This window comes from Peromyscus eremicus, chromosome 7 (genome assembly GCF_949786415.1).
Source record: "Peromyscus eremicus chromosome 7, PerEre_H2_v1, whole genome shotgun sequence".
Classification (NCBI taxonomy): domain Eukaryota; kingdom Metazoa; phylum Chordata; class Mammalia; order Rodentia; family Cricetidae; genus Peromyscus; species Peromyscus eremicus.
Genome location: NC_081422.1, coordinates 102363772 through 102386987, shown reverse-complemented (window position 1 = coordinate 102386987; position 23216 = coordinate 102363772). Strand labels below are relative to the sequence as shown.

Sequence of the window (23216 nt, the reverse complement as noted above, 5' to 3'; positions counted from 1 at the left end):
CCAGGCTGGCCTCGAACTCACAGAGATCCGCCTGGCTCTGCCTCCTGAGTGCTGGGATTAAAGGCGTGCGCCACCACCGCCCGGCTATTGTAGCAATATTAAGCCTGAACAGAGATGTCTCCGATTATAGCAATATCTACTAGTTTTCATTTTCTTTCCTTCAACTTTGTTTCTTCCTCTTTTTTTTTATACAATTGTGGGTTTTTTTGAAGATTTATTTATTTTATGTGCATTGGTGGTTTGCCTGTGTGCCTGTCTATGTGAGGATGTTGGATCCTCTGGAACTGGAATTACAGACAGCTGTGAACTGTATTATGGTTGCTGGGAATTGAACCCAGGTCCTCTGGAAGAGCAGCCATTGCTCTTTCTTAACCACTGAGCCACTTTCCAACTCTATAATTGTGTCTTTTTAATAACTTATTTATTTGTATTTCATGTACATTGGTGTTTGGCCTGCATGTATGTTTGTGTGATAGGGTTGGGTCCCCTGGAACTGGAGTTACAGACAGTTGTGAGCTGCCATGTGGGTGCTGGGAATTGAACCTGGGCCCTCTGGAAGAGCAGCCAGTGCTCTTAACTGCTGAACCATCTCTCCAGCACCCCTAGAATTTGTTACTAATTCTCTCTCCCTGTGTGTGTGTGACCTTTAGGATTTCTAAACATAAGATAGTGTTTGTGAACAGAGGTGACTTTACTGCTCCCATCCCAGTTGGGATGCCTTTTGTTTTTCTTACCTAATTCCCCTGGCTCTGATCCCCAATAATGTGTTGGAAAAAAGTGATAAAAATGGGCATCTTTGACTTGCTCTGAATCTGAGACAAACATGGGCCCCTGAGCACGATGTTAGATGCAGGCTTTTCTTTACTGGCCTCATATTGTTGAGGCGCCTCCTTTTCCTGCGTCCTGCGTCCCTCCTGTGTGCTCTGAGAAGTGTCTCCTGTTATTAAGGGCGAGTGTGAGCGTTTCCCTGGACTGCACCTGCCCACAGGACTCCATCCTCTCTGCTGTCTTAGCTACCTCCTCTCCTCAATGCTTGGTCAAGCACAGGCTCCTCTACCTCTCTGAGACAGTGCTCACAGAGTTTCGGCCCTGTCCCCAGCCTCAGTGACACATCTCCATCATTTGGGCCCTTGACTAAAATGGTGCCATTGTCATCTTGCCTCAGGCTCATCTTCCCGAGTCTTCTGTGGTGACAGCGTACCCACTGCCCCTGTGTGGGCTCAGGCCCCTCCTCACCCCTCTGTGTATTTTCTCTGGTCCTGGGATTTGGGAGCACCTCAGAGAGCTAGTGTTGAGTGCAGATTCTGTCCGTCTGAACTGGCACCTTCTTAGGTCTGTGTCCTTTCACTGAATCCTGAAGGAGACTCTAGGAGCCACACGGTGGGAATAAGGCCCTTTTTTATGGCTTCCCGTCCTACAGCACTCATGCGTCTTCCCTTTCCCACCAGCTTCTCGGAGCTCTAGCCGGAAAGTGCCTGCTTCTTCCACACAGGTTCTTTGCGAGCATGGTGCCCACGCTCTTTCTGCCGGGCTGCACTCCCTCTTCCGGCTTCTCCATGCCGTCACCTTCAGAAATGGGGACACCATTCTTTTTCTTTTTCAGTAACAGCTGTTATCTTTATTTATTCTTTTCTCATCCATTACATCCCAACCACAGTTTCCCCTCCCTCTATTCTTCCCAGCTCCCTCCACCTCCCCTCTCCCCAGATCCACTCCTTCTCCGTTGGGGACACCGTTCTGGGTGTGTGGGCCACACAGCCTGTCTTGTCTTCCCAGTCCTGGCTCTCTAGTTAGGCCTGGCCACTGCTGTGGCTCCCTTACAGTTCTGTCCCCATTTGTCCCCACTTGTCCCTACAGCCTCTCTCTGGACCGCTCTCTACCCTTTGCTAACTGGTTCTCATTTGGGTCATAGAACTGCCCTGGCCTTGCTGGACCCCTGCCTGCTGAGGACTTCATTCCTTCAGCTTAGGCCACTGCTCACACTTCCATAGCCCAGGTCCCAGCTCTGATGTCATTGTCATGGGGAGGCCTTCCTGATCCCTAGACCAGACCTTCACAGTACATGGCCCAGCAGTATTCTGTGTGCCTCCTGCAGGAGAAAATGCTGGATATCTACTGGCTGTTGCGTGTCTGCCTACGGACCATCGAGCATGGGGATCGCACAGGATCTCTTTTTGCCTTCATGCCCGAGTTCTACCTAAGCGTGGCCATCAACAGCTACAGTGCTCTCAAGAATTATTTTGGCCCCGTGCACAGCATGGAAGAGCTCCCAGGTGATGGGACTACTACAGTCTAGGGAGGGGAGTGCAGAAAAGAGACCTTTAGAATGAACTTGGCAAGCCCCAAGTTCACTGTCACCACCCAGCCGCACACGTCAAGCTTTTGTACCGAACTCGTGCCTGCCGGCTCAGAAGTAGCAACAGAGAGGTACACCGAGGACAGCAGATGGGTGGGGACCCCTAGCCTGCTCTCCTTTGCTGATAGCTGCTGTGGCCCCCACCCTGCCGCCTGGTTATTGGTCTCACAGTGGCAGAGGGACAGGCACAGTAGCGTTTTGTAAAACATAAGAACAGGTGAGCCCTGCTGGGGCTCAGGACCAGCCTTGGTTTCATCCAGACCACTGATCCAAGCTGGCCCTGCAGTGGGTATCCAGAGTAGGCTGTAAGCTGGCAGCCCCTCACTTACCTTGTGCCTACCCAGTCCTTGGTGATGCTCTGTCTTCAGAGATCTGGGGACCAAGCAGCTTTGACTGCCAAGCCATCAGGTGTATTCCAGAATGAGCTGGAGCCTGGGTCGGAGCTCTCTTCCGAATCTGTCCACTCCCCACAGTGGATCTATGCCTTAATCCCCTCCCCAATTGCCAGTGGATTGTGTTGCCTTGCCCAGTATCTGTAGATGCGAGCATGGGTCCAGACTGGCCCCCACCGCCAGCTCTAGGTCCTGCTACACAAAACCTGCCCACCCTGACAAAGGACATGCCTTCTCTGGACCCCTTACTCCTGGCCAGATGTCCTCACTGCCCTCCTTTGCAGGCTATGAAGAGACCCTGACCCGCTTGGCTGCCACCCTTGCCAAGCACTTCGCTGACCCACGAATCGTAGGCACTGGTAAGGTGTCTTCCAGAGGGCCATGGGAATGGGGGTGAATGGCATGTCTGGCAAACTGTTTTCTACCTAAACTGTGGCCATGTGGGCATTAGGCTGGGGGTCCCAGCCCATGCCAGAGACTTGCTGAGGCATGGCATATCCTGACAGACATTCGAGACTCACTGATGCAGGCCCTGGCCAGCTACGTGTGCTACCCACACTCCCTGCGGGCTGTGGAACGGATCCCTGAGGAGCAGTAAGTGGGAGCCTGGGGGTCCACATCCCACTCTGTACAGCACCATGCCCAGCCTCACCCTGCACCCTGCTAACCCTTACCGTCATAGGCGTATTGCCATGGTGAGGAACCTTTTGGCACCCTATGAGCAACGGCCCTGGGCCCAGACCAACTGGATCCTGGTGCGGCTTTGGAGGGTAAGCCTGACCTGCGGGGAATGGCTAAGGCCAGCTGGAGGGAAGGGTCACCCTGCACTTCTGATCCCTGCTGTTTCACCCCCAGGGCTGTGGGTTTGGGTACCGCTATACACGGCTGCCACATCTGCTGAAAACCAAACCAGAGGATGCCAATTTGCCCAGCCTCCAAAGTGAGTATCCAGGTTGGACAGGTCCCAGCGGCGGCCCTAGACAAGCTGGTAGCCCTTTTCTGCTGCTCTCAGAGTCTCTTTGAGATGCCGTACCTCCAATCCTATCTCCTGCGCTTCTTTCAGGCTCCTAACCTTTGCCCTGGGTCCCATTTTTGCTACTCCCTCCTAGCCCGGGAATGTGCTGGGACAAGTCCTTTTGTTCCCTTGGGCTTGTAGTGAAGGGCTCACGGCACAAGGAGCGCCACGCCTCTCCAGGTCGCTGCGGCTTCTGTAGGGTACACACTCTATTCCTTCCCTGTGCCGGCTGCCATATCCCCGGATGGTGGCTTCCTTTGTTGTTATCTTCTGGTCTTAGACCCTTGACCCGAGGGGTACAAGCTAGAAACTGATCAGGACCCAAATGGGCTTCAGACTTGGCTAGGAACAGAAGCTGTGCTGTCTCCTGTGCCTGTCAAAGTCTTCACCTGGGCCTGGCCAAGACCTTGAGCTGTGCAGCTTACCAAGGGCTTACCACATTCCTCAGCTCGCTCACCAGCGTTTCTGCCCTTCAGCCAGTGTCACTTGGTCTCTGGGTGTCCCAGAGAGGCCAGAAGTCTTGTGCAGACTCACACAGCAAGTCCTTGCTAAATGCCTTCGTCTGGACTCTAGGACGGAACTGAACTGCGGGTGGGGAGGGGCAGTGGGGGCAGATACTCTCCCTGTGTGCGGGAACTATTGATTTGCATCAGAGGGTTGGAGAGGTATGTTGGACCAGCTGCAGCTGAGAGCTCTGGTTACTGCTGCCCTTCCAGCCCAGACTTGGCACTCACCATCTAAGCCATATGCCAAGGCCAGGCCAAGGGCAGCAGAGGACAGCAGGCCCCAGTCTGGGCTCTTGCAGAAGCTGGCCTTGATACTAGTGGGAACGGTCTAAGTTGTCTTGTCTATATCTGACACTTTCCGGCACACATGTGATTCAGAATTTGCTTCGGGTCGGGCCAACAGCGTCTGGCAGCTTCGGCCTCTGGTATGGCAGTGCTGGAAACACCTGTAGCCTGTGGCTTGCTCAGCGGGAGGGAGGCACACTTGCTCCTAACTCCCGAGCAGCTCCGTGCCGTTCCTCTACTTTCATGGTCTGAATATTCTTAGAGGGCCATCTTTTCGTTCTTGCATCCATGTTCCAGTATATGACAGACGGGGCTCCTGTCGGGGAGTGCCTGGTAATGTTGCTGTCATCTGCCCCCAGAACCCTGCCCTTCCACCCTGCTGCAGCAGCACATGGCGGACCTGCTTCGACAGGGTCCCGGTGTGGCACCTGGCTTCCTCAACAGTGTCCTTAACCAGCTCAACTGGGCCTTTTCCGAGTTCATCGGCATGATCCAGGAGGTGGGCTGTGGCGTGTTGGGGTGGGCTGGGCAGAGGCCAAGGCCAGCAGTGTTGCAGGGCCTCTGACTGCTACCTGCCTTCCTGTTGGTGACTTAGATTCAACAGGCTGCTGAACGCCTAGAGCGAAACTTCGTGGACAGTCGGCAACTCAAGGTCTGTGCCACGTGCTTTGACCTCTCGGTCAGCCTGTTGCGTGTCCTGGAAATGACCATCACGCTGGTGCCTGAGATATTCCTGGACTGGTCCCGCCCTACCTCTGAGATGCTGCTGCGGCGGCTTGCACAGGTGTGTCCATCTGGCCAAGGAGGGTAGGACCCCGGGGATAACTCAGGTGGTGCGCTTGCCCATCCACCAATAGGCTCCTGCCCTCACAGCTGCTGAACCAGGTGCTGAACCGGGTGACAGCTGAGAGGAACCTGTTTGACCGAGTAGTCACCCTGCGGCTTCCCGGTAAGGGTCCAGATGCCCTGCACCTCAGCACACCAAGGCCCTGGCTTCTGGGCCAGGGGCAGTGGCGCTGCTCTTCTCCGTTCAGTCCAGGACAGCCGTGCTGTGCACTCCCAGCCTCGGCTTGCCTTTATGTAGGAGGAGTAGTGGGAGAAGTCAGTGGTATCAGCCAGGCCCGGAGCTCCTGCCACAGAACTGTATGAGCACTTCATCTTCCTTCCCTCCCCTTAGGCCTGGAGAGTGTGGACCACTACCCTATCCTGGTGGCAGTGACCGGCATCCTGGTACGCCTCCTGGTGCATGGTCCAGCCTCAGAGTGAGTGTTGGGGACTGTTGGCCCCCATGGGAACTGGGCGTGCCCTCTGAGGAGGGGCTGATAGGGCAGGGCCTTGTTATATGTGTTTCTTTGTCTCAAAATGACCCTCAGACTCCAGTTGGGGACACTGAGGCAAAGGGTAGGCCAGCGGTGAGGTGTAAACTCTGGCTGGGTAGGAGGTCTTAGCTTGCAGCCACGCCTCTTGCAGGGGCATCCATGCCAAAACTTGGAAGATGTACCATCCTCTAATGGTCAGGGCCACCCTGCTGGATCAAGAGCTGAGCACACAAAGCTACCATTTGGGGAGGCCCAGCAATGAACATGTACTGCCTTTATTACAAAATGCCTTCAGAGTCATCGAGGACAGACTAAGCTGCCAGCTCATCCTGGGAGGGGCTGCGACCCTTTCCCTACCCGCCTCTAGGAGTGGTAGAGACATGGTTTCGGGATACTGCCTCAGCCATTAGGCTGAGAGGAGTTCCAGTCCTTAAGAGGCCTCCTGCCCTCCGGGGACATGAATCCCAGATTAGTCATATTCACCAGGCTTTTTCCTGCTGGGTTATGAGCCCATGGAAATGGCTCCCCCTTTAGCTGAAGACATCAGGGCTACTCTTGCAGGAGTATCCTGAAGGAGGTATGCACGCCCACCAGACTCCACAGGAGTTGTATAGCTTTCCGGCGGCTGGATAGTGTGGTAGACTGGGTCTTCTTTCAGCAGAGGAAGGGCTCATTTATTCCTTCCATCCTAAGAGTGGGAGCTGGATCTTCTGAACTGCCTTCTCCCTCCTTGGCAAGCTCCCTGGTGGGGAAGGGAAGGTGGTATGCTTGACTTCTATGCTGCACCTAACATCTGCATTAACTCCTGAAGTGGTCCCAGAGCTCTAATGCAAGCGCTCTTACCAGATGGTGGTCTTGGTCCCTGATCTTCATGGGACGTTTGGTCACTCAGAGGTCCTAGGGGAAGCAGGATCTAGTAGTCTGAGGCCTTATCCTGAGCTAGGCAGAGCAAGAGGCAAGTCGGGGAGCCTCAACCCCTTTACCAGTGAGTAGAACTATTACAGTACAGGTCAAGGCTCACATGCAGTTGTAGGATCAGGCACAGTGCATCCCACCAGCATCTGTCAGTTCTCTAGACTGCAGCAGCAAACAGGGCAAGCAGCCGGAGTTCTATGGCCTGTGTGGGGCACCCAGGCAGTCTAGGTCATCACGAGACCCTCGGAGCCTGTGGAACTGGCTGACTCAGAGCCAGCCTTGAGTTGCACCTCCACGGGGTTGCACAGGTCGAAGTCTTCAGCTACTGCTAGCTGCACACGGCCATTGAGACCTTTCTTGCCCGGCTCCAGGAAGACCACATGCTTGTGGACACTGGCCTTGCGGCTAGGTGCATCCGGTGGTGTAGTGCTGAGGACTGAGGACTGTGCACTCAACTCCTGGAGTGGACTGGGTGCTCGGGGCCAGCAGCCATTACGGCACGCTCTCCGGCAGCAGTGGCAGCAGCCACGACAGGGGGGTGCAAACAAGTAGAACAGCACCAGCACCAGGCCCACGATGCAGCCCAGCAGTGTGGTGAAGCCTGTGTTGAAAGCCTCCGGCTCGGGGCGAGGTTTATGCACGCTCACGTTGAACTCCAGTGTCTGGTTGTGGTGCAGGCGGGGCCCAGTTGCCAGGCACACAAAGATGCCTGCGTGTTGCTCTTGCACCCTGCGTATGGCTAAGCTGCCATCAGCCAACACAGCAATGCTGCCATCCTGAGAGCCTGGTGGGACAAGCAGCTCGTTTTTCGGTGAAACCCAGGCCACTCGTGCAGCAGGCACGCTGGTGTTGCAGGAGAGCCTCAGGGACTCTCCCACCTGTATGTCCAGCTGCTGTTCAGGCAGTTCCAAGCCTAGAGCTGCAGCAGCTGAACAGTTCTCAAACACCCGGCTGTGCTCAAAGAAGCGTACCCTGGATCCTGAAACCTTAAAGGCCAAGCATGTGTACTCACGTGCAAAATCCCGCAGGGCACTTAGACCCCGCTGGTGCCAGCGCTGGAGCAGGTGGTAGAGGCGGCAGTCACAGGGCAGTGGGTTGTTGTGCAGGTAGAGCCCATTCTTGAGGAAGGCCGGCAGTGAGGCCAACCCCGAGACAGAGACGTGTCCCAGCCAGTTGGAGGACAGGTCTAGAGTGCGCAGGTGGGTTGTCCCCAGACCATGCAGGTGGTTGAACGAAAAAGAGGCAAGTTCATTGTAGCCAAGATAGAGGTGGCTGAGCGTGCTCAGGCCCTGGAAGGCGTCCAGGTCTAAGTGCACCAGGCGGTTATTGAACAGAAGCAATCTCTCCAGCCCCCCTAGTCCATCCAGGTCATGGGTATGGAGTATCCTCAACATATTAGATGATAGATCAAGTGTCCTCAGGCCACTGGCATTGGTGAAGACACCATGGCCCAGCACATCCAATTTATTGTAGCCTAGATGCAGGGCACGCAGCCGGGAGAAGGGTGCTAACCAGCCAGGGTGCAGGCGTTTGAGCGCATTGTGGCTCAAGTCGAGTTCTGCAGCAGTGGCAGGTAACACCGGCACGTCCTCTAACCCATGGCCCGCGCAGCTCAACACATCGGCAGCACAGATGCATTTATTGGGGCAGTTGTGGGGAGCAGGGGGCAGAACGTCCTCCAAATCCGAGGTGCCTAATCCAGCACCCAACATGCACAGTAGTATGCCTGGCACCACCAGCCAGGCCATGGCAGTGACCACCAGGTTAGAGATGGGGGCAGCTTAGTGCTGGTCAACAGCTCCAGGACTCACCTGCTTCTGTACAGGCTTGCCGACTGTAGTTCCCAACGGCTCATGGCTTGAGAGGCACAATGCCGGCTCCACCCGCCCAGCTAGCTTCTCCTGCTCTTCTGGTCTGGGATTATGAGGTGGGGCCCCAGCCCTTCCTTCAGTTCCGCTAGCTTCTCCAAGCGCTTTTCTGACTGGATTCTAAGTACTCGCTAGGAAGGGACTGCTCAGGGGTGGGGACCCAAGCTCCCATTGGCTCCCGCTATTGAGGGGTGGAGCAGCCACATGCCCTGGCACTTGAAGACTCAGCGCGGCCACCAGAGGGCCCCAGCGTTCCCGTTCTCTTGGCTGGAAGCCGGCTTCCCTCTTGAAGAGCAAAAGGCCCCAAGTCTGGGGAGAATGTCTTTTTGTAGCTAATGTTCTCTAAGTGATTTTGAAGGAGTAATGTATTATGGGTTAGGTGGAATCCTCACCCTTCTCCCTTTAGATTGACTTCTTTGTGTGCATGTGGGTGCTCATGCAGAAGTCGGAAGACAACTGGTGGGAGTGGGTTTTTTCCTTCCATTCTGTGGGTCCTGGGGATCAGATTCAAGCTGGTCGTGTTTGGTAGCCAGCATCTTTTACTCTATGAGCCCCCAGCAGCACCCTCTTCCCTTTAACTGGAATGTAGGTCGTTTGGGACCCACTGGGACCCAGGACTTGAGAGTGTTGGTAAAAGCAACAAGATGCCAAGAACGAAGACATAAAAATGAGGCCTCGGGATTAGCACCCAGCCCCACCATGGAGACGATTTTCACATAGGCTCAAGCTTTCCCACTCACTACCTGTGCACCTTCCCCTGTCTAGGACAGAGCAAGCCACCTCTGTGCTCCTGGCTGACCCCTGCTTCCAGCTCCGTTCCATATGCTATCTCCTGGGGCAGCCAGAGCCCCTAGCACCTGGCACAGCCTTGCCTGCCCCTGACCGGAAACGCTTCTCTCTACAAAGTTGTAAGTGGGCCAGGGGTGGGTCAGGAAAGAGTTTCAGGATTTCCTGAGCTCAGGATCCTCAGGAATAGCAAATTCCCTGCCCGGGAGTATTCAAGAGGCACTGAGTTCTAGGCCTACAAGGGACTGACCCCACCTCCCACTAACCCAGATACAGATTATATCAGTGCTGAGGAGCTGGCCCAGGTGGAGCAGATGCTGGCACACCTGACTGCTGCGTCTGCCCAGGCAGCAGCTGCCTCCTTGGTGAGTGGGGCTAGACCACACAGGCTCATGCCATTTTAATACATTTGTACACACCAGAGTAGGTACAGGTAGAGCCCCAACCCACTCTCCCGTCTCCACCCCCTAGCCCACCAGTGAAGAGGACCTCTGCCCAATCTGCTATGCCCATCCCATCTCCGCTGTGTTCCAGCCTTGTGGCCACAAGTCCTGCAAGTAAGTGGGCCCCATGGACTTGGGGAGGCAACTAGGGCACAAGGCAGGGCTCACCCCCGCCCCCCTCTCGTAGAGCCTGCATCAACCAGCACCTGATGAACAACAAGGACTGCTTCTTCTGCAAAACCACCATTACATCTGTAGAGGACTGGGACAAGGCAGCCAACACAAGTGCCACCTCCTCGGCTGCCTAGGCCAGCCTAATGCACACAGCTTGCACCGTCCTGGAACCTCCACCAGCAGACCCAGACCGAGCTCCAGTTATGAGCTCTTTTGGCCCCATTTCCCATCACCCTCACTCACTCTTACCACCTCCATCCATCTGCCTGGGTGTAGCCTCGTTGGTGGGAGCCCAGCCACGGCCCTAATCATGCCTGAGCTTGACTTGCAATCCAGGCTACAGTGAGCATTAAATTATTATTCCATACAGCCCTGGCCCCAGCTCTTCTTGTGGGAGTGGGGCTTGTGGGTTATGCCCAGCAGGATCCTGTCAGTTTCTGGCCCCAACAGAAGCAGATGTCCAACAGCTTCAGACTCCCCCATTCCTCCCTGGACAGATGGCACCATGTCCAGGGTCCTGTGAAGTGTTGAGTGACTGCTACACCACTGCTGGTCAAGAGGGGCGTGGCCAGCCCTGTGTGTCCCTCACATGATAATACGAGGCTCTGGCACCGACTCCCCAATAGACTTGTGGGGCAGCACACTGGCTCCGTTGAGGTAGAGTTCATCATTAACTATGACATCTTCGCCCAGCACTGTTATGTTCTCCATGCGTACCTGGGGGTGGGGGAAGTAAGCCTTGTTAATGGGGCACACAGATTCCCTGGTCCTGTCCCCACCCAGCCCAGCTCACACTTACCCACTGACCCACACGGCAGCGCCAGCCCACGATACATGACTCGAGCCACGAGTGGGAGCGGATGTGAGCATCCCGAAGCACTGTGCACCGCCGGATGCACACGCCATCCTCCACCACCACACCAGGACCCAGGCTTACATTGGGGCCAATGCTGCAGTTCTGACCAATACGGGCACTTGGGTCCTGAGAGTGTTGAGGAAAGTGAGAGTGGGTCATTTGTCTCCCGGACCTGAGAGGATTAGTGACAGGCTGGGCAGGGGCCTCACCACAAGTACATTCCCCACAATGCCGGGGCCTGAGCACAGTCTCTCTGGATGCTTCTGTCTCAGCGACTGCAGGAAGAGGCACATGCCAGTGAGGAAGTCCTTGGGCTGGCCAATGTCCATCCAGAAACCTGTAGGGAGAGATGAATGAGAGGGCTCTGCCTGGCCACAGACTACCCCTCACCCTATGGCCTCTCTGCCTCACCCTGAAGCTCCATGGCATATAGCTGCCCCTCCTGGGCCATAACTGGGAAGATCTCCTTCTCAATGGATGTAGGCTTCAGCTGTGGAAGTGGGCAACTCGTGAGCAGGTCATCCAACAGAGGCCTGCCCCACCCTACCCACCCGGCCGTCCTCTCCTACACACCTGGATGCGCTGCAGTACAGCAGGGCTCAGGATGTACATGCCTGCGTTGATCTTATTGGATACAAATACCTGCGGCTTCTCAACAAAACGGTGAATGCGGCCTGTGTCAGCCTCACATACCACCACACCATACTTGGAAGGCTCTTCCACCTTGGTTACCTGAATATGAAGGTGGAGTGGACCTTAGGCCTAGTCCAGTAGTGTTCTTTATCCTTGAGACACATGCCTAGCCCACCTCTCAAAGGCTTTGCCCCCAAAATATTCTGCGCAGCTTTGCACAACACGGAGCGTTTAAGACTGAGGGTTAGGAGCAACTGGGTATGAGGGTGGGGATGTCAGAGAAGGAAAGCCTGGTCTCTTACCAAGATGGAGCCCTCTTGGCCATGGTGTCGATGAAACTGCACCATGGCTCGGAAAGGAAAATCACAGATCACATCACTGTTGAGAACGAAGAAAGGGTCTGCGGTCTCAGAGAGTAGGTCTCGGGCCAGTGCCAGAGGCCCAGCTAGAGAAGGGGACAAGTCATATGTTACCACCGTGCTAGAGGCCTAGGACCTTGAGTCCAGACTCCGGAGACACTCATTCAGATTGGATCATACCCCTTTACTGACCCTAAATCTTGCCCCAAAGCCTTCCTTTTTCTACTGACCTGTCCCCAAAGGCTCTTCTTCATGAGACATGGAGATTCGGATTCCAAGCTAAAAGGAAAAAGCCATCTGGTTATATTGTCCCTCAATAGTCAGCCAAGCCCCAGGGACCAAAAGAAAGGACTAAGTCCATGCATGCCTCACCCTCTGCTCCTGTGCCTTCATTTCTTTTTCCAACATCTGTGACATGTAGCTCACTGCCAGGATCACGTGGTCCACACCTGCCTGTCAGACACAATAAGGTGGGCTAATTGACGGGCTCGGTCACACGGTATGACCACCCCTGGCCTCCTAGTCACTATCTGCCCGTCTTCCCGCCATAGCTGACCCAGGACCTTACCGCGACAAGCGCCTCCACTTGATGCAGCAAAATAGGCTTATTGCAGAAGTCCACCAATGGCTTCGGGGTGCTCAGCGTCAGCGGCCGCAACCGTGTCCCATACCCACCTACCAAGATCAGTGCTTTCATCGCGCCTGCGGGTGATAGGAGTGGGTCCCTGGCTCCGAACTACCTACAGGCCGCCTGACGGACGCCTGCCGCGCACTCCCGCCGCCGTGCCCTGCCTCGTGTCCTTCACCAGCCAGACTGACCGACTCTGGCCTCACCTCGTCCTCCTGCTCTACCTTGATGTGGGGTCTAGGGGCAGCCAGAACACCGGAGGAGGAACTGGTTGGAGACCGGCTGGCCCGGAGTTCCGGCCGGAGGCGGCGCAGCCAGTGACGTAACCTGGAAGAGCCAATCGGCTGCTGTCTACGTGGCAGGGCCGTCCGCAGCCGACCGCCCGGCGTTACGCTACGGCAGACGTAGCCAATTAGATTCCCAACGCGCTGGGCTGCCATGGGGACCCGGAGAACTCGCGGGTCAGATGCCCATTGGCGGATCTAAAGGCGGAACTGGAGGAGTCAGCTTGGCTTCCTATCGGAACTGGGTCCGCCACGAGGCAGCCGCCTTCCGCCCCGCCCAGCAGGTGCTGCCTTCTCCACCCCACCCCACGCCCGCTCCGGGTCCACCCTGACGACCCCCACCTCCAGCCGCTCGGGTGCTGACCCAAGCTCCGGCCCCGCCCTTCAGCACCCGTCCTGACCCAGCTCACTCGGTCCCCCAGCTCTGACTCGGCACCTCCCCTCAGGTGGAGACCAAGACGTGTGAGCTACTAGCTGGGTCAGCCCACCCGGAGGCTGAGAAAGTTTCACGACTTGGACAGAGTTCAGTTTCTAGAGGCTTTATTTTGACATATACGACCTGACACAAGCGGGCGGGTAGCGCAGGGTGTACAGAAAGGAGCCGGCTCGTGCCAAGTACTCCTCTCCATCACACTCAAGACCCGGGGAAACGCAAGCGCGCCTAAACGCCAATGGAGCCACGTGTGTATCCAGGCGCAGGTCTTAGGGTATGTAGGCAGGTGTGTAGCTTCCAGGAAAGAGGAGCAGAGAACAATTTCCAGAATTCGAAGTCTTACATTTCCTCCACAAGAGCAAAGGAACTTTCCCCAGGTTCTCATTTTTCCTCATTAAAATGCAGTTTTTTAAAATGGGCACACACACAACCAACTTACACAGCTGTAAAGTTCAAAGCAGTTTGCATCTAGGGAACGTGCACGTGGCCAGATGTGAGCGAATGAGCAGCGGATACTGAACTAGCCCAGGCCCTGGCCTTTAGGAGAGAATCCTCAGGCCCATTGCACAGGCCCAAAGCTGGGGGGGGGGGGGGGGGGGTCCCAGGCAAGTTAGTTACTACACTGGTCCCTTTCCTCTTTAAGCACCACCCATCCCATTTCACTCCCACCCATCTCCCGGGGCTGGTGTGGGCTTAGCCCAGGGAAATACTATGGAGAGGGGCAGGCAATCTGAGCTCCCCAACCCATGATCCCGAGTTGCACTTTGGTCCCAAATTGGGGCTGGGAAGGCAGGGCCTCGGGCAGGTAGAAGAACAATGGCAGAAAGTGTTATTACACACCTGCCACCACCTATCAGATAAAGGAGCTGGCCCTCCAGATATCAAAGGTGCTGAAAAGTGGGGCCCTGCCCTTAAGGAGAAGCAGCAAATCCCAGCCTTTCCACGCTGTATTGGCAGAACTCGCAATGTAAGTGGGTACCGTCTCCCTTGCTACATGAGAAGCAGCAGAATGGGGCAGTGCCTCCCCAAATCTGGTAACTACGGAAGTACAGCACATTCCTAGGAGGTCATTCATGGCCCCAAACCTCTCTTAGCCTCTATCCTGGCAGAGAAGATGTGTCTACACTAATGAACACTTACTGCCCCCATGGCTGAAGCAACAGAATACTACTGGACAGAAGACAGTTGTTACTAACCAGAAATGGGCAAAGCTGGGCCTCCCAGCCCTAAGGAATGGGAACCTGCCCACCACTGGCACCAGGGTCAGACGACCAAGACTGGGGTCCATCAAGGAGCCCTTTCCAGAGCTGTATCTCTATGAACCAGGATATTATGCCATTAGGTACCAGTATCTCTCAAAGGTTGGCAGGATTATCTTCCAATGCCAAAACAGACCTGTCCGAAGTGCTGACCACTGGCCACAGACTTGGCAATGGCTAAGTGTAGTGTGACCTGCAGGACACCTACACTACGGGCAGCAGGTCTCTACCATCAAGGGGCTGGTAGCAAAACGAAAGCAATGGGTCAGGATCAGCCCTGAGCCTTCACTGCCTCACTGCTGGTGTTGACGGCCACACCCCAGTCCCACAAGAAGGCCACCAGGCCAGCAGGTGAACACCACTATTGGTCATTCTGCTAACAGCTTTGTAAGACAGCAGAACCTGCTAAGGAAGGGCACAGGAGCAAAGGCTCACCTCAGAAAAGGGAAAGAATACTCTGCTGAGGCGAGCATGAACAAGATCAATATCTACTAATCAACACGGCTATCCCCCAGAAAGCTCACCACAAAACAGGCTGGCAGGCAGACAAATGAACTGACAGACCCAGGATTAACCAGACAAAGCTCTCAGCAGACTCTGGGCACCTGTACCCAGGGTCCTATGTCCATAAAAGCAGACAAGTTCAAAGTTCTCCCTCCAAGCCTAGAGCCTGGAATACCACAGAACAGGCTGCTGCCTTGAGCTTGGCCTGGAGAAGACAAGACCCTGAGCAGAGCACAGACCCTGAGCCCTGGGAGGAACAGCCCATCCAGAGGCAGCACAGCTGCCCAAACTAGAGGGAGGGGCACCACCCAAAGCCCAAGAACTGCAAATACTGTCTAGGCAAGAGCCATTACAGGCCCCTAGGCCTACTGGGACACTCACTCTCCTCAGCAAACAGAACTGTGCCCACCTCACTGGGACAGGAGGCTATGTGGCCTCCTTAGGCAAGCAATCGAGGCGAGAAGCTGGCTGGGGTTGTGGACAGAAGAGCAAGTTTACATGCCAGTGGGTGCCTAGGGAGCCCAGGGCCTGCCCTTTGCTGTGAGTTGGCCTTAGCTCAGCTTCACAAATCTAGCCCCATGCCAAAATCAGACCCAAGAATGAGTCCATCTGCGCAGTCAGCCCTGTAATGTCTTGAGGCAGCTGATCAAGCACTGGCACACGACTGGAAAGGCCCCAAGACACGGGCACTTACCCTTCCCCAACTCTGGGAAGTAAGGGATGAGTAGCATGGAGAGACCCTGTGCCAGCCAAGGGCTTCACCTCACAATCAGCAGAGCCCTGTAACCACAGATCCCAAAAACCTTAGGCAAGGGAACCAAAGTTCAAAGGCATTCTGTCTCTGCTGCCGAGCCCACTGGGGTCATCTCTTCCTTCCTGAGTCAGCCTGGACACAGCAGAGCCACAAAGCTAAGGAGCCTGGCTGAGAGGACATATGTTCTGCCCTCCTTTACTTTTATATATATATGTATATATATATATATATAGATTCCAGGCTACAGCTAAAAACATTTCTTTTAGTTTACACCAAAGAGAAATATAACCCTTTAAAAGCAAGTCAGTGTGTCCTCACAGCAAGTTCAGAGCAATGGTCCCTGCCTGTGGGTGGAGAGGAGCGGGTCTTAGGGCCCAGAACTGGGCCTACTGGTTCTCGTCCCGCATCTGTTCCATGATGCTGATAAGATTCTCCAAACCAAACACATAGCCTCTGTCCGGCCCATCGTGAACAGTGGGGTCATCCCGGAAGCCCTTGAATGTGCTGTGTGCAAAGTCAATCATGCGGACATCCACCTTGGGCGGAGAAGAGGGACCAGCCTCAAGGTTGGTGCTGCTAGGGCTAGTGCTGGGGCCACAGGGTGGTGGCACCTCCGGGAGCCCCATGTCCACGTGCTTGAGTCGGAGCTCAGAGCGGCACTCCTTGCCATCATAGATGACGAGCAGAGAGCTGGAGTAGAAGCGGTAGGAGGCCTGCCGCTCCAGCACGGCCTTGAGGCCCCGGAGTTTGCTCAGGATAGGTTCAAAGAGGTCACGGCGCAGGTCCAGGCCATTGTGCAGGTATTGATACAGCGCATTGCGGAAGCCTTCAATGGAGAGTCCACGACCATAGTACTTGTTCCTGCAGAGGTAATGACCTGTGTCCAGCTGGTAGACCTGAAACCCCAGGAGACAAGACCGGGTTGAGTACCAGGAAGGTTTGATGGCCACAAAGTGCCCCCAAGCAAAAAAATTACAAAAACAAGAAAACAGAAACCCGACCAAACGAACAAACAAACAGTCTGCAAGGCACTGTGACCAACCTGAGCTCTTCAGCTCCTCCTACTGGAGCAGGGAGGCCACATTCACCCCAGGTTTTCGTCATGGAGCAGTGAAAGCCAACACCAGGCCTATAGCCATCACTTTAGAAGCCTGCCTCCAGCTGTCCCGGGGCCCGGCTAACTCTGACTAGGAATGCACTGCTGACGGACAAGTCTTCCTTGCCCAGTGATAAGGCAACAGGCTCTCTCCATGACCCTGCACATGGAGCTCAATCTCAGTCAAGTGAGGAGAGCAGGGCTCAGCGAACCCAGTTGTAAAGACACACTCAGCAGCACCCTGTGGGTGACTCACCCTTTCAGAGGAGATTCTGGAACAGTGCAGGCCAGGAGGACCCGGGTGTCAGGCAGGTATGGGCACAAGCTAAACCATGCACTCTGCAGCACCTGGGCTCCCGCCAGTGGTGACTCACCTGCATGCCGCAGACCCTGACCCCCAGCGTGGCAGACGTGCTCTGCTCACACTTGCGCATCTGCCGGGCTGCCTTCTCAGCTGACGCGTCATCCCCATGCTGCCGGGTACCCATCTTCAGGTCCAGCACACAGGGGTACTTGAAGTGGTGCACCACGTTCTCAAGCAGGAGGAACTCTGGGCCAGAGTCAAGGATGACAGCCAGACTCACTGCCAGCTCCCCAGGAAGGCACAATGGAAACGTTCTAGAAAAGCGGCATTCTGGCTGGCTTGGGGAACCTATTCCTCAGACTGGGTTGCTTTGCCCAGCCTTAATACAAGGGGAGGTACTCAGTCTCACTGCAACTAGGTGAGCTATGCTTTGTTGACGCCCATGGGAGACCAGCCCCTTTCTGCACAGAAACAGAGGTGTAGGGGGAGTAGAGGGGAGAAGGAAATGGAAGGAGAAGAGAGACGGGGAAACTGCTGTCAGGATGTAAAATAAATACATTTTTTAAAAAGTGGCATTCTGGTCCACTGTAAACTATATGTGCCTCACAAATTCTTAAGTGGCAGTTTTCAAATTACTGGCTTCAACAAATTTTGGTAGAATATACGTCACATACAATCTTAGAGGCACATGCCTTTAATCCCAACATCCACACTTACAAGACACAGGCAGATGGATCTCTGGAGTTGGAGGCCAGCCTGGTCTACACAGTGAGTTCCAGGCTGGCCCAGGACTACACAGTCAGATCCTATCTCAAAAAAAAAAAAAAAAAAAAAATAGTAATAATAATAATAATTAAAAAGATTGGGGCTGGGCATAGTGGTGCACACCTTTCCTTAATGCCAGCACTCTGTGGAGGCAGAGGCAGGCAGGCCATCACCACTGGCCACCTCCCCGTGCTGAATCTCTACACACTGAACACTCACCTCCATCTGCCCTTTCTACGCTCCAGGAAACCTCTACTTTCTGTGTCTAGGAATTTATCTACTGGTGGCAGCTCATTTACTAGAATCTTCCAGCATTAATCCTTTTATGTCAGGCTTAGTAAAATGCTTTTAAGATTCACTCATGTCATACAATACATCAGAACTTCATTCCTGGGTGCTGAAGAGGTGACTGAACAGTTTAGAGCACTTGTTGCTTTTGCAGAGGACCTGGGTTCAATTCCCAGCACCTACATGGTAGCTCAAAACCATCTCTAACTCCAGTTCCGGGGATCTGAAACCCTCTTCTGGCCCCCACAGGCACCTGGCAGACACATGGTACACATACATACCTACAGGCAAAACATTCATACACATGAAATTAAATTAAAAAAAAAAAAAATTTCAGCCTGGCATGGTGGTGCACACCTTTAATCCCAGCACTTGGGAAGCAAAGGCAGGCAGATCTCTGTGAGTTCAAGGCCAACCAGTGCTATGTAGAGACCCTGTCTCAAAAATAAAACAAACAAATTTCTTGTACACCTATGACCTATATAATTTTCCATATGTATACAAGACACCTACTGATTAGTGTTTTTAAAGGTTGGGGTGTGTTAGGTTGTATGTCTGGTATACATACTTGATGGATGTAGGTGTGTGGATATGAATGTGGGTACACATGTGTGGAGGGCAGAGGTCAACATCAGGTATCTTTGCTTAATTGCTCTCTACCTTTAGTTTTTGAGACAAGATTTCTCACTGGACTTAAAGCTCACTCATCAAGCTAAGCTGGCTAGCCAATGAACTTGAGGGATCTGTCCATCTCTGGCTCTACCCTCTCAGCACTGTGATCACAGGCACCAAAAAATAAATAGATGATAGATAGATAGATAGATAGATAGATAGATAGATAGATAGATAGATAGATAGACAGACAGACAGATAGATAGATAGATAAAGCCTGGCCCTTTTTTGAGTTCTGTGGATCTGAACTCAGATCATCAGGCTTCATAACAGATGTTCTGCTGACTTGGGTACCTCCCTATCCCTTTATTTTGACATTCTCTTGATCCCAGGATAGTCTTAAACAGCCTGGAGAACATAAGGATGACTTTGAACTTCTGGTTCTCCTGTCTCCAGCTACAGAGAACAGAGACAACAGGCATACTCCACCACACCCAGTTTTATTATTATTTTCTCTTCTTTAGACCTACCATACACATAATAAGGCAAAGACTATTTGGCCACATCCCTGCCACCATTAGTAAACCAAGGCCACCCAAGACCTAAGAAGAAAGAAAGACATCTTTGCAGCATTATTACAAAAAAAAAAAAAAAAAAAAAAAAAAAAAAGGAAATCAAATTCTAACATTCCCAACAGGAATTTTCAGGAAATGCTGGACTTAAAATCTATCCTGGTGAGAATAAGAAGCTGTCCAATGTCCAGCCATAAACAGGATGTGTATCACCTTTCTAAGGTTTAGGGCACGTTGTGGAAAAGAGTGTAAAATCAGGAGGGCAAGGAGTGTGTACCACACTGTCTTCTGAACATAACATGGATACTGTACTCATGATGATCCACACCTTTTTTTTTTTTTTTTTTTTTTTGTCGGAGCTAAGGACCGAACCCAGGGCCTTGTGCTTGCTAGGCAAACACTCTACCACTGAGCTAAATCCCCAACCTGGATACTGTACTCATGACCTCACAGCAGCTGCTGTTCCTGACTTAAGGCTCCACAAGATCAGGTTAAGACTGAGCATGCCAACATCCCAGCCTGGGAGGGGAAAGAACGCACGCTGTTGCACTCACGAACTAACTCATGGCAGCTGTGGTCACTACACACAAGACCTGCACAGGATCTGGCCCAGCAGCGTCCCAGCATGGACTGGAGAGGGGCACATGTGGCATTCCTACTAGCTGAAGGGCTACTGGTAATTAAAGGCTGCTAGGGCAGGGGTATGGCTGCCACTAAGTGACCATAATCTAGTGTACAACCCTATACCCATGCATATGGCAGCACTCTACTTAAGTTCAGTGGTTTTGTTTTTGTTTTTTTGTGTTTTTTTTTTTTTTTTAGATTTATTTATTACATATAGTGTTCTGCCTGCATATGTCCCTGCAGGCCAGAAGAGGGCACCAGATCTCATTACATGTGGTTGTGAGCCACCATGTGGTTGCTGGGAATTGAACTCAGGACCTCTGGAAGAGCAGTCAGTGCTCTTAACCTCTGAGCCATCTCTCCAGCCCTTGTTTTTGTTTTTTAAATGAAGGCAGGAAGAGCACAGGTTCCAGTAGAAGGAGAAGGGAACAGAATGGGCATGTGAACACATACACTATACACACAAGAAACTGTCTAAGAATAAAAAATCATGGTAAGGTTGGGCAGTGGTGGCACATACCTTTTTTTTTCTTTTCTTTTCAAGACAGGATTTCTCTGTGTAGCTTTGGTGCCTGTCCTGGATCTAGGATGGCCTCGAACTCACAGAGATCTGCCTGGCTCTGCCTCTCAAGTACCGGGATTAAAGACATACACCAACGCCACCCACCTGGCACACACCTTTAATACCAGCACTCGGGAGGCAGAGATAGGTGGATTTCTTTGTTCAAGGCCAGCCTGGACCACAGAGTGAGTTGCTACACAGAGAAACCCTGTCTTGAAAAAAAAAGAGAGAGAGAAAGAGAGAGAGAGAGAGAGAGAGAGAGAGAGAAGGAGAAGAAAGAAAGGAGAAGAAAGAAAGAAAGAAAGAAAGAAAAGAAAAGAAAGAAAGAATGAACAATCAAAGCAGAGAAAGGGCACAATGCATGACATGACATGGTGGCTGTCCTCTTCTCTTTAACACTTGAGACAGCTATCATCACCCGTGCGAGACCAGTCCTATCCACAAACACCATGTCATGGAAGGAAGGAAGAGGGGTTCAGAGGGCCATCTCCCTGAGGCTTTACACTCAGTCAATGGTTGAGAGGGAGAAAAAGACTCCCCCCACCCCCACCCCTGTGGTGTACGGTACCCAGATTCCTGCAAATAACACCGTGCAACTTCCTGGACACACAACAGGGAGCAGAAGGGGAGCTAGTCGGGAAGAGGAAGGTTAGTGGGAGACACTAGAGACCACAAGGGGTGCACGGGATCAAAAGACACTATGTGCACATATAAAAATCTCACAATAAAACCTATTATGTCACCGGGTGGCGGTGAGTTCTACAGAGCGAGATCCAGGACAGGTACCAAAACTACACAGAGAAACCCTGTCTCAAAAAACCAACCAAACAAACAAAAAAACTATTATGTCTAATATATGCTAATTAAAAAAAAACACTTAAAAATACCTGTCTTGAGAGTAAGAGGGTAGAGCAAATGCTTGGGCATGAATGAAGCCCTAGATTCAGTCCCCAGACCAAAACACAAGATTAAGAACGAAACGACCTCGCCATTTTCTCACACACTTTCCGATCGGTGGACGAGGATACTGTAGAGCTTTCGGTCCTTGGACTCGGAGCGCATGCGGCTTAGCTGCTGCTTGTGGCAGCGCAGGCTCCAGGGGTTGTAGCTGATCTTCTCAGAACTCAGACCGCTATTGCTGTCTAGCATCTGGAAAGGGACATCCGAGTGGCTGTGTAGCTCCACCTTTGGACTCTTTGCCTCCTGGGAGCTAAGAAGAAAGAACACACACACCACTAAGAGATAGAGAAGAAGTCCTCTTTAGGGACACAGGTAGAGAAGATTCGAACAAGCCTAGCCTGTCACTCAGAACCTACTTACAGGTGACACTGGCCCCGGGTAAAGTGAGTGAACAGAATAAGAGCTATCCTCCTGGGCCTCAGAAAACTGCCTGAAAAATAATCATGTCGATTATAGCATATGATAACACTTCCCATTTAATTAGCATCAAAAGAAAAATCTGGACCCTGGCAGCATGGGCCAGTGGGTAAAGGCCCTTGCTGCACAAACCTGGCAACCCAAGTTGGATCCCCAGGAACTAACTATAAGGTAGACGGGAAGAACCAACTTCACAAATTCGTCCTCTGACCTCTAGGCACACATAAGGGACATGCACACTCACACTCACATACCCAATAATAAATGGTACTTAATTTAAATAGTTAAAAAAAAAAAAAAGGCCAGGTGTGGTGGCTCACACCTTTGATCTCAGCACTCAGGAGGCAGAGGCAGGCAGATCTCTGAGAGTTCAGGCCAGCCTGGGCTACAGAGTGAGTTCCAGGACAGTCAGGGATACAGAGAGACCCCGTGTGTGTTTAGGGGGGGAGGGGGGAACAGTTGGGAAAAAAAAAAGAAAACACTAGGTACTGGAGACATGGTTCAGTAGTTAAGAGTACCTACAGCTTTTGCAGAGAACTGGAGCTTGGTTCCCGGCACCAACATGAGGGGCTCATGACTGCTTGGACTGTGCCAGGGGCCAGGAAGATCTAACACCCCTGTATTTTTTGCAGGCATCTAAACTCAGGCATACATACCCACACACAGACAAACATATATACATATAATTAAAAATAAAAATATAAATAAATCTTTAAAAGAAAAGGTAAAAACTAGAACAAGTGCCACGTAGGATGTAAAGAGGCTGGAGGCTTCCTGGTACACTGCCGGTGCAAATATCAACACTACAGCCCCTGACAAAGTACTTTGGTGTCTTCACAGGCTAGGTGCAGAGCGTGCCAGTAGTCCCAGATGCTCAGGAGGCTAATGTGGCAGAACTGTTTGAGCACAGAAGTTTAAGACCAGACTATCATGGGCAACCCAGAGAAATCCTACCTAAAAAACAGGATTGACTCCCAGCACTTGGGAGGAAGAGGCTTGCAGATCTGAGTTCGAGGCCATCCTGGTCTACAGAGAAAGTCCCAGGACAGGCTCCAAAGCCACACACAGAAACCCTGTCTCGAAAAGCAAAAAAACAAAACCAAACCAGGATTGGCTAGGTGGTAAAGATGGCTTAAGGGGTTAGCCGGGCGGTGGTGGCTAACAGTGGCACACATCTTTAATGTCAGCACTCAGGAAGCAGAGGTAGAAGAATCTCTGTGAGTCTGAGGTTAGCCTGGTCTACAGAG

General features: G+C 52.8%; 4 protein-coding genes across 8 annotated transcripts in view; 1 reads left to right on the top strand and 3 right to left on the bottom strand.

Annotated features, from left to right (window-relative positions):
• Window positions 1-10428, top strand: part of Rnf123 (ring finger protein 123) — a 29658-nt gene extending 19230 nt beyond the window's left edge. The window contains exons 27-39 of the mRNA XM_059268633.1: window positions 2096-2273; window positions 3033-3107; window positions 3255-3342; window positions 3431-3518; window positions 3604-3688; window positions 4914-5053; window positions 5150-5338; window positions 5428-5503; window positions 5732-5816; window positions 9422-9564; window positions 9713-9807; window positions 9914-9999; window positions 10073-10428. Of these exons, the coding sequence (XP_059124616.1) occupies window positions 2096-2273; window positions 3033-3107; window positions 3255-3342; window positions 3431-3518; window positions 3604-3688; window positions 4914-5053; window positions 5150-5338; window positions 5428-5503; window positions 5732-5816; window positions 9422-9564; window positions 9713-9807; window positions 9914-9999; window positions 10073-10193 (1449 nt within the window). The 3' untranslated portion in view covers window positions 10194-10428. The remainder of the gene's footprint in view (window positions 1-2095; window positions 2274-3032; window positions 3108-3254; window positions 3343-3430; window positions 3519-3603; window positions 3689-4913; window positions 5054-5149; window positions 5339-5427; window positions 5504-5731; window positions 5817-9421; window positions 9565-9712; window positions 9808-9913; window positions 10000-10072) is intronic.
• Amigo3 (adhesion molecule with Ig like domain 3) lies at window positions 6618-9969 on the bottom strand. Its single transcript, XM_059268630.1, has one exon. It carries the CDS (start codon window positions 8534-8536, stop codon window positions 7013-7015), a length of 1524 nt encoding a protein of 507 aa, XP_059124613.1. The 5' UTR covers window positions 8537-9969; the 3' UTR covers window positions 6618-7012.
• Window positions 10385-12851, bottom strand: Gmppb (GDP-mannose pyrophosphorylase B). The gene is made up of 9 exons (XM_059268632.1): window positions 12476-12851; window positions 12280-12360; window positions 12138-12186; window positions 11851-11993; window positions 11489-11647; window positions 11327-11405; window positions 11125-11252; window positions 10859-11041; window positions 10385-10776 (listed from the first exon to the last, which is right to left on the bottom strand). The coding sequence occupies exons 1-9, from the start codon at window positions 12602-12604 to the stop codon at window positions 10645-10647; spliced, it is 1083 nt and encodes a 360-aa protein (XP_059124615.1). The 5' UTR covers window positions 12605-12851; the 3' UTR covers window positions 10385-10644.
• A 491-nt stretch (window positions 12852-13342) lies between these two features.
• The window catches only part of Ip6k1 (inositol hexakisphosphate kinase 1), a 52614-nt gene continuing 42740 nt past the window's right edge, over window positions 13343-23216 (bottom strand). For all 5 annotated transcript variants that reach the window (XM_059268626.1, XM_059268625.1, XM_059268628.1 and 2 more), the window contains 3 exons: window positions 21621-21802; window positions 17240-17415; window positions 13343-16665 (listed from right to left, as the gene is read on the bottom strand). In XM_059268626.1, the coding sequence (XP_059124609.1) occupies window positions 16156-16665; window positions 17240-17415; window positions 21621-21802 (868 nt within the window). In that variant the 3' untranslated portion in view covers window positions 13343-16155. The remainder of the gene's footprint in view (window positions 16666-17239; window positions 17416-21620; window positions 21803-23216) is intronic.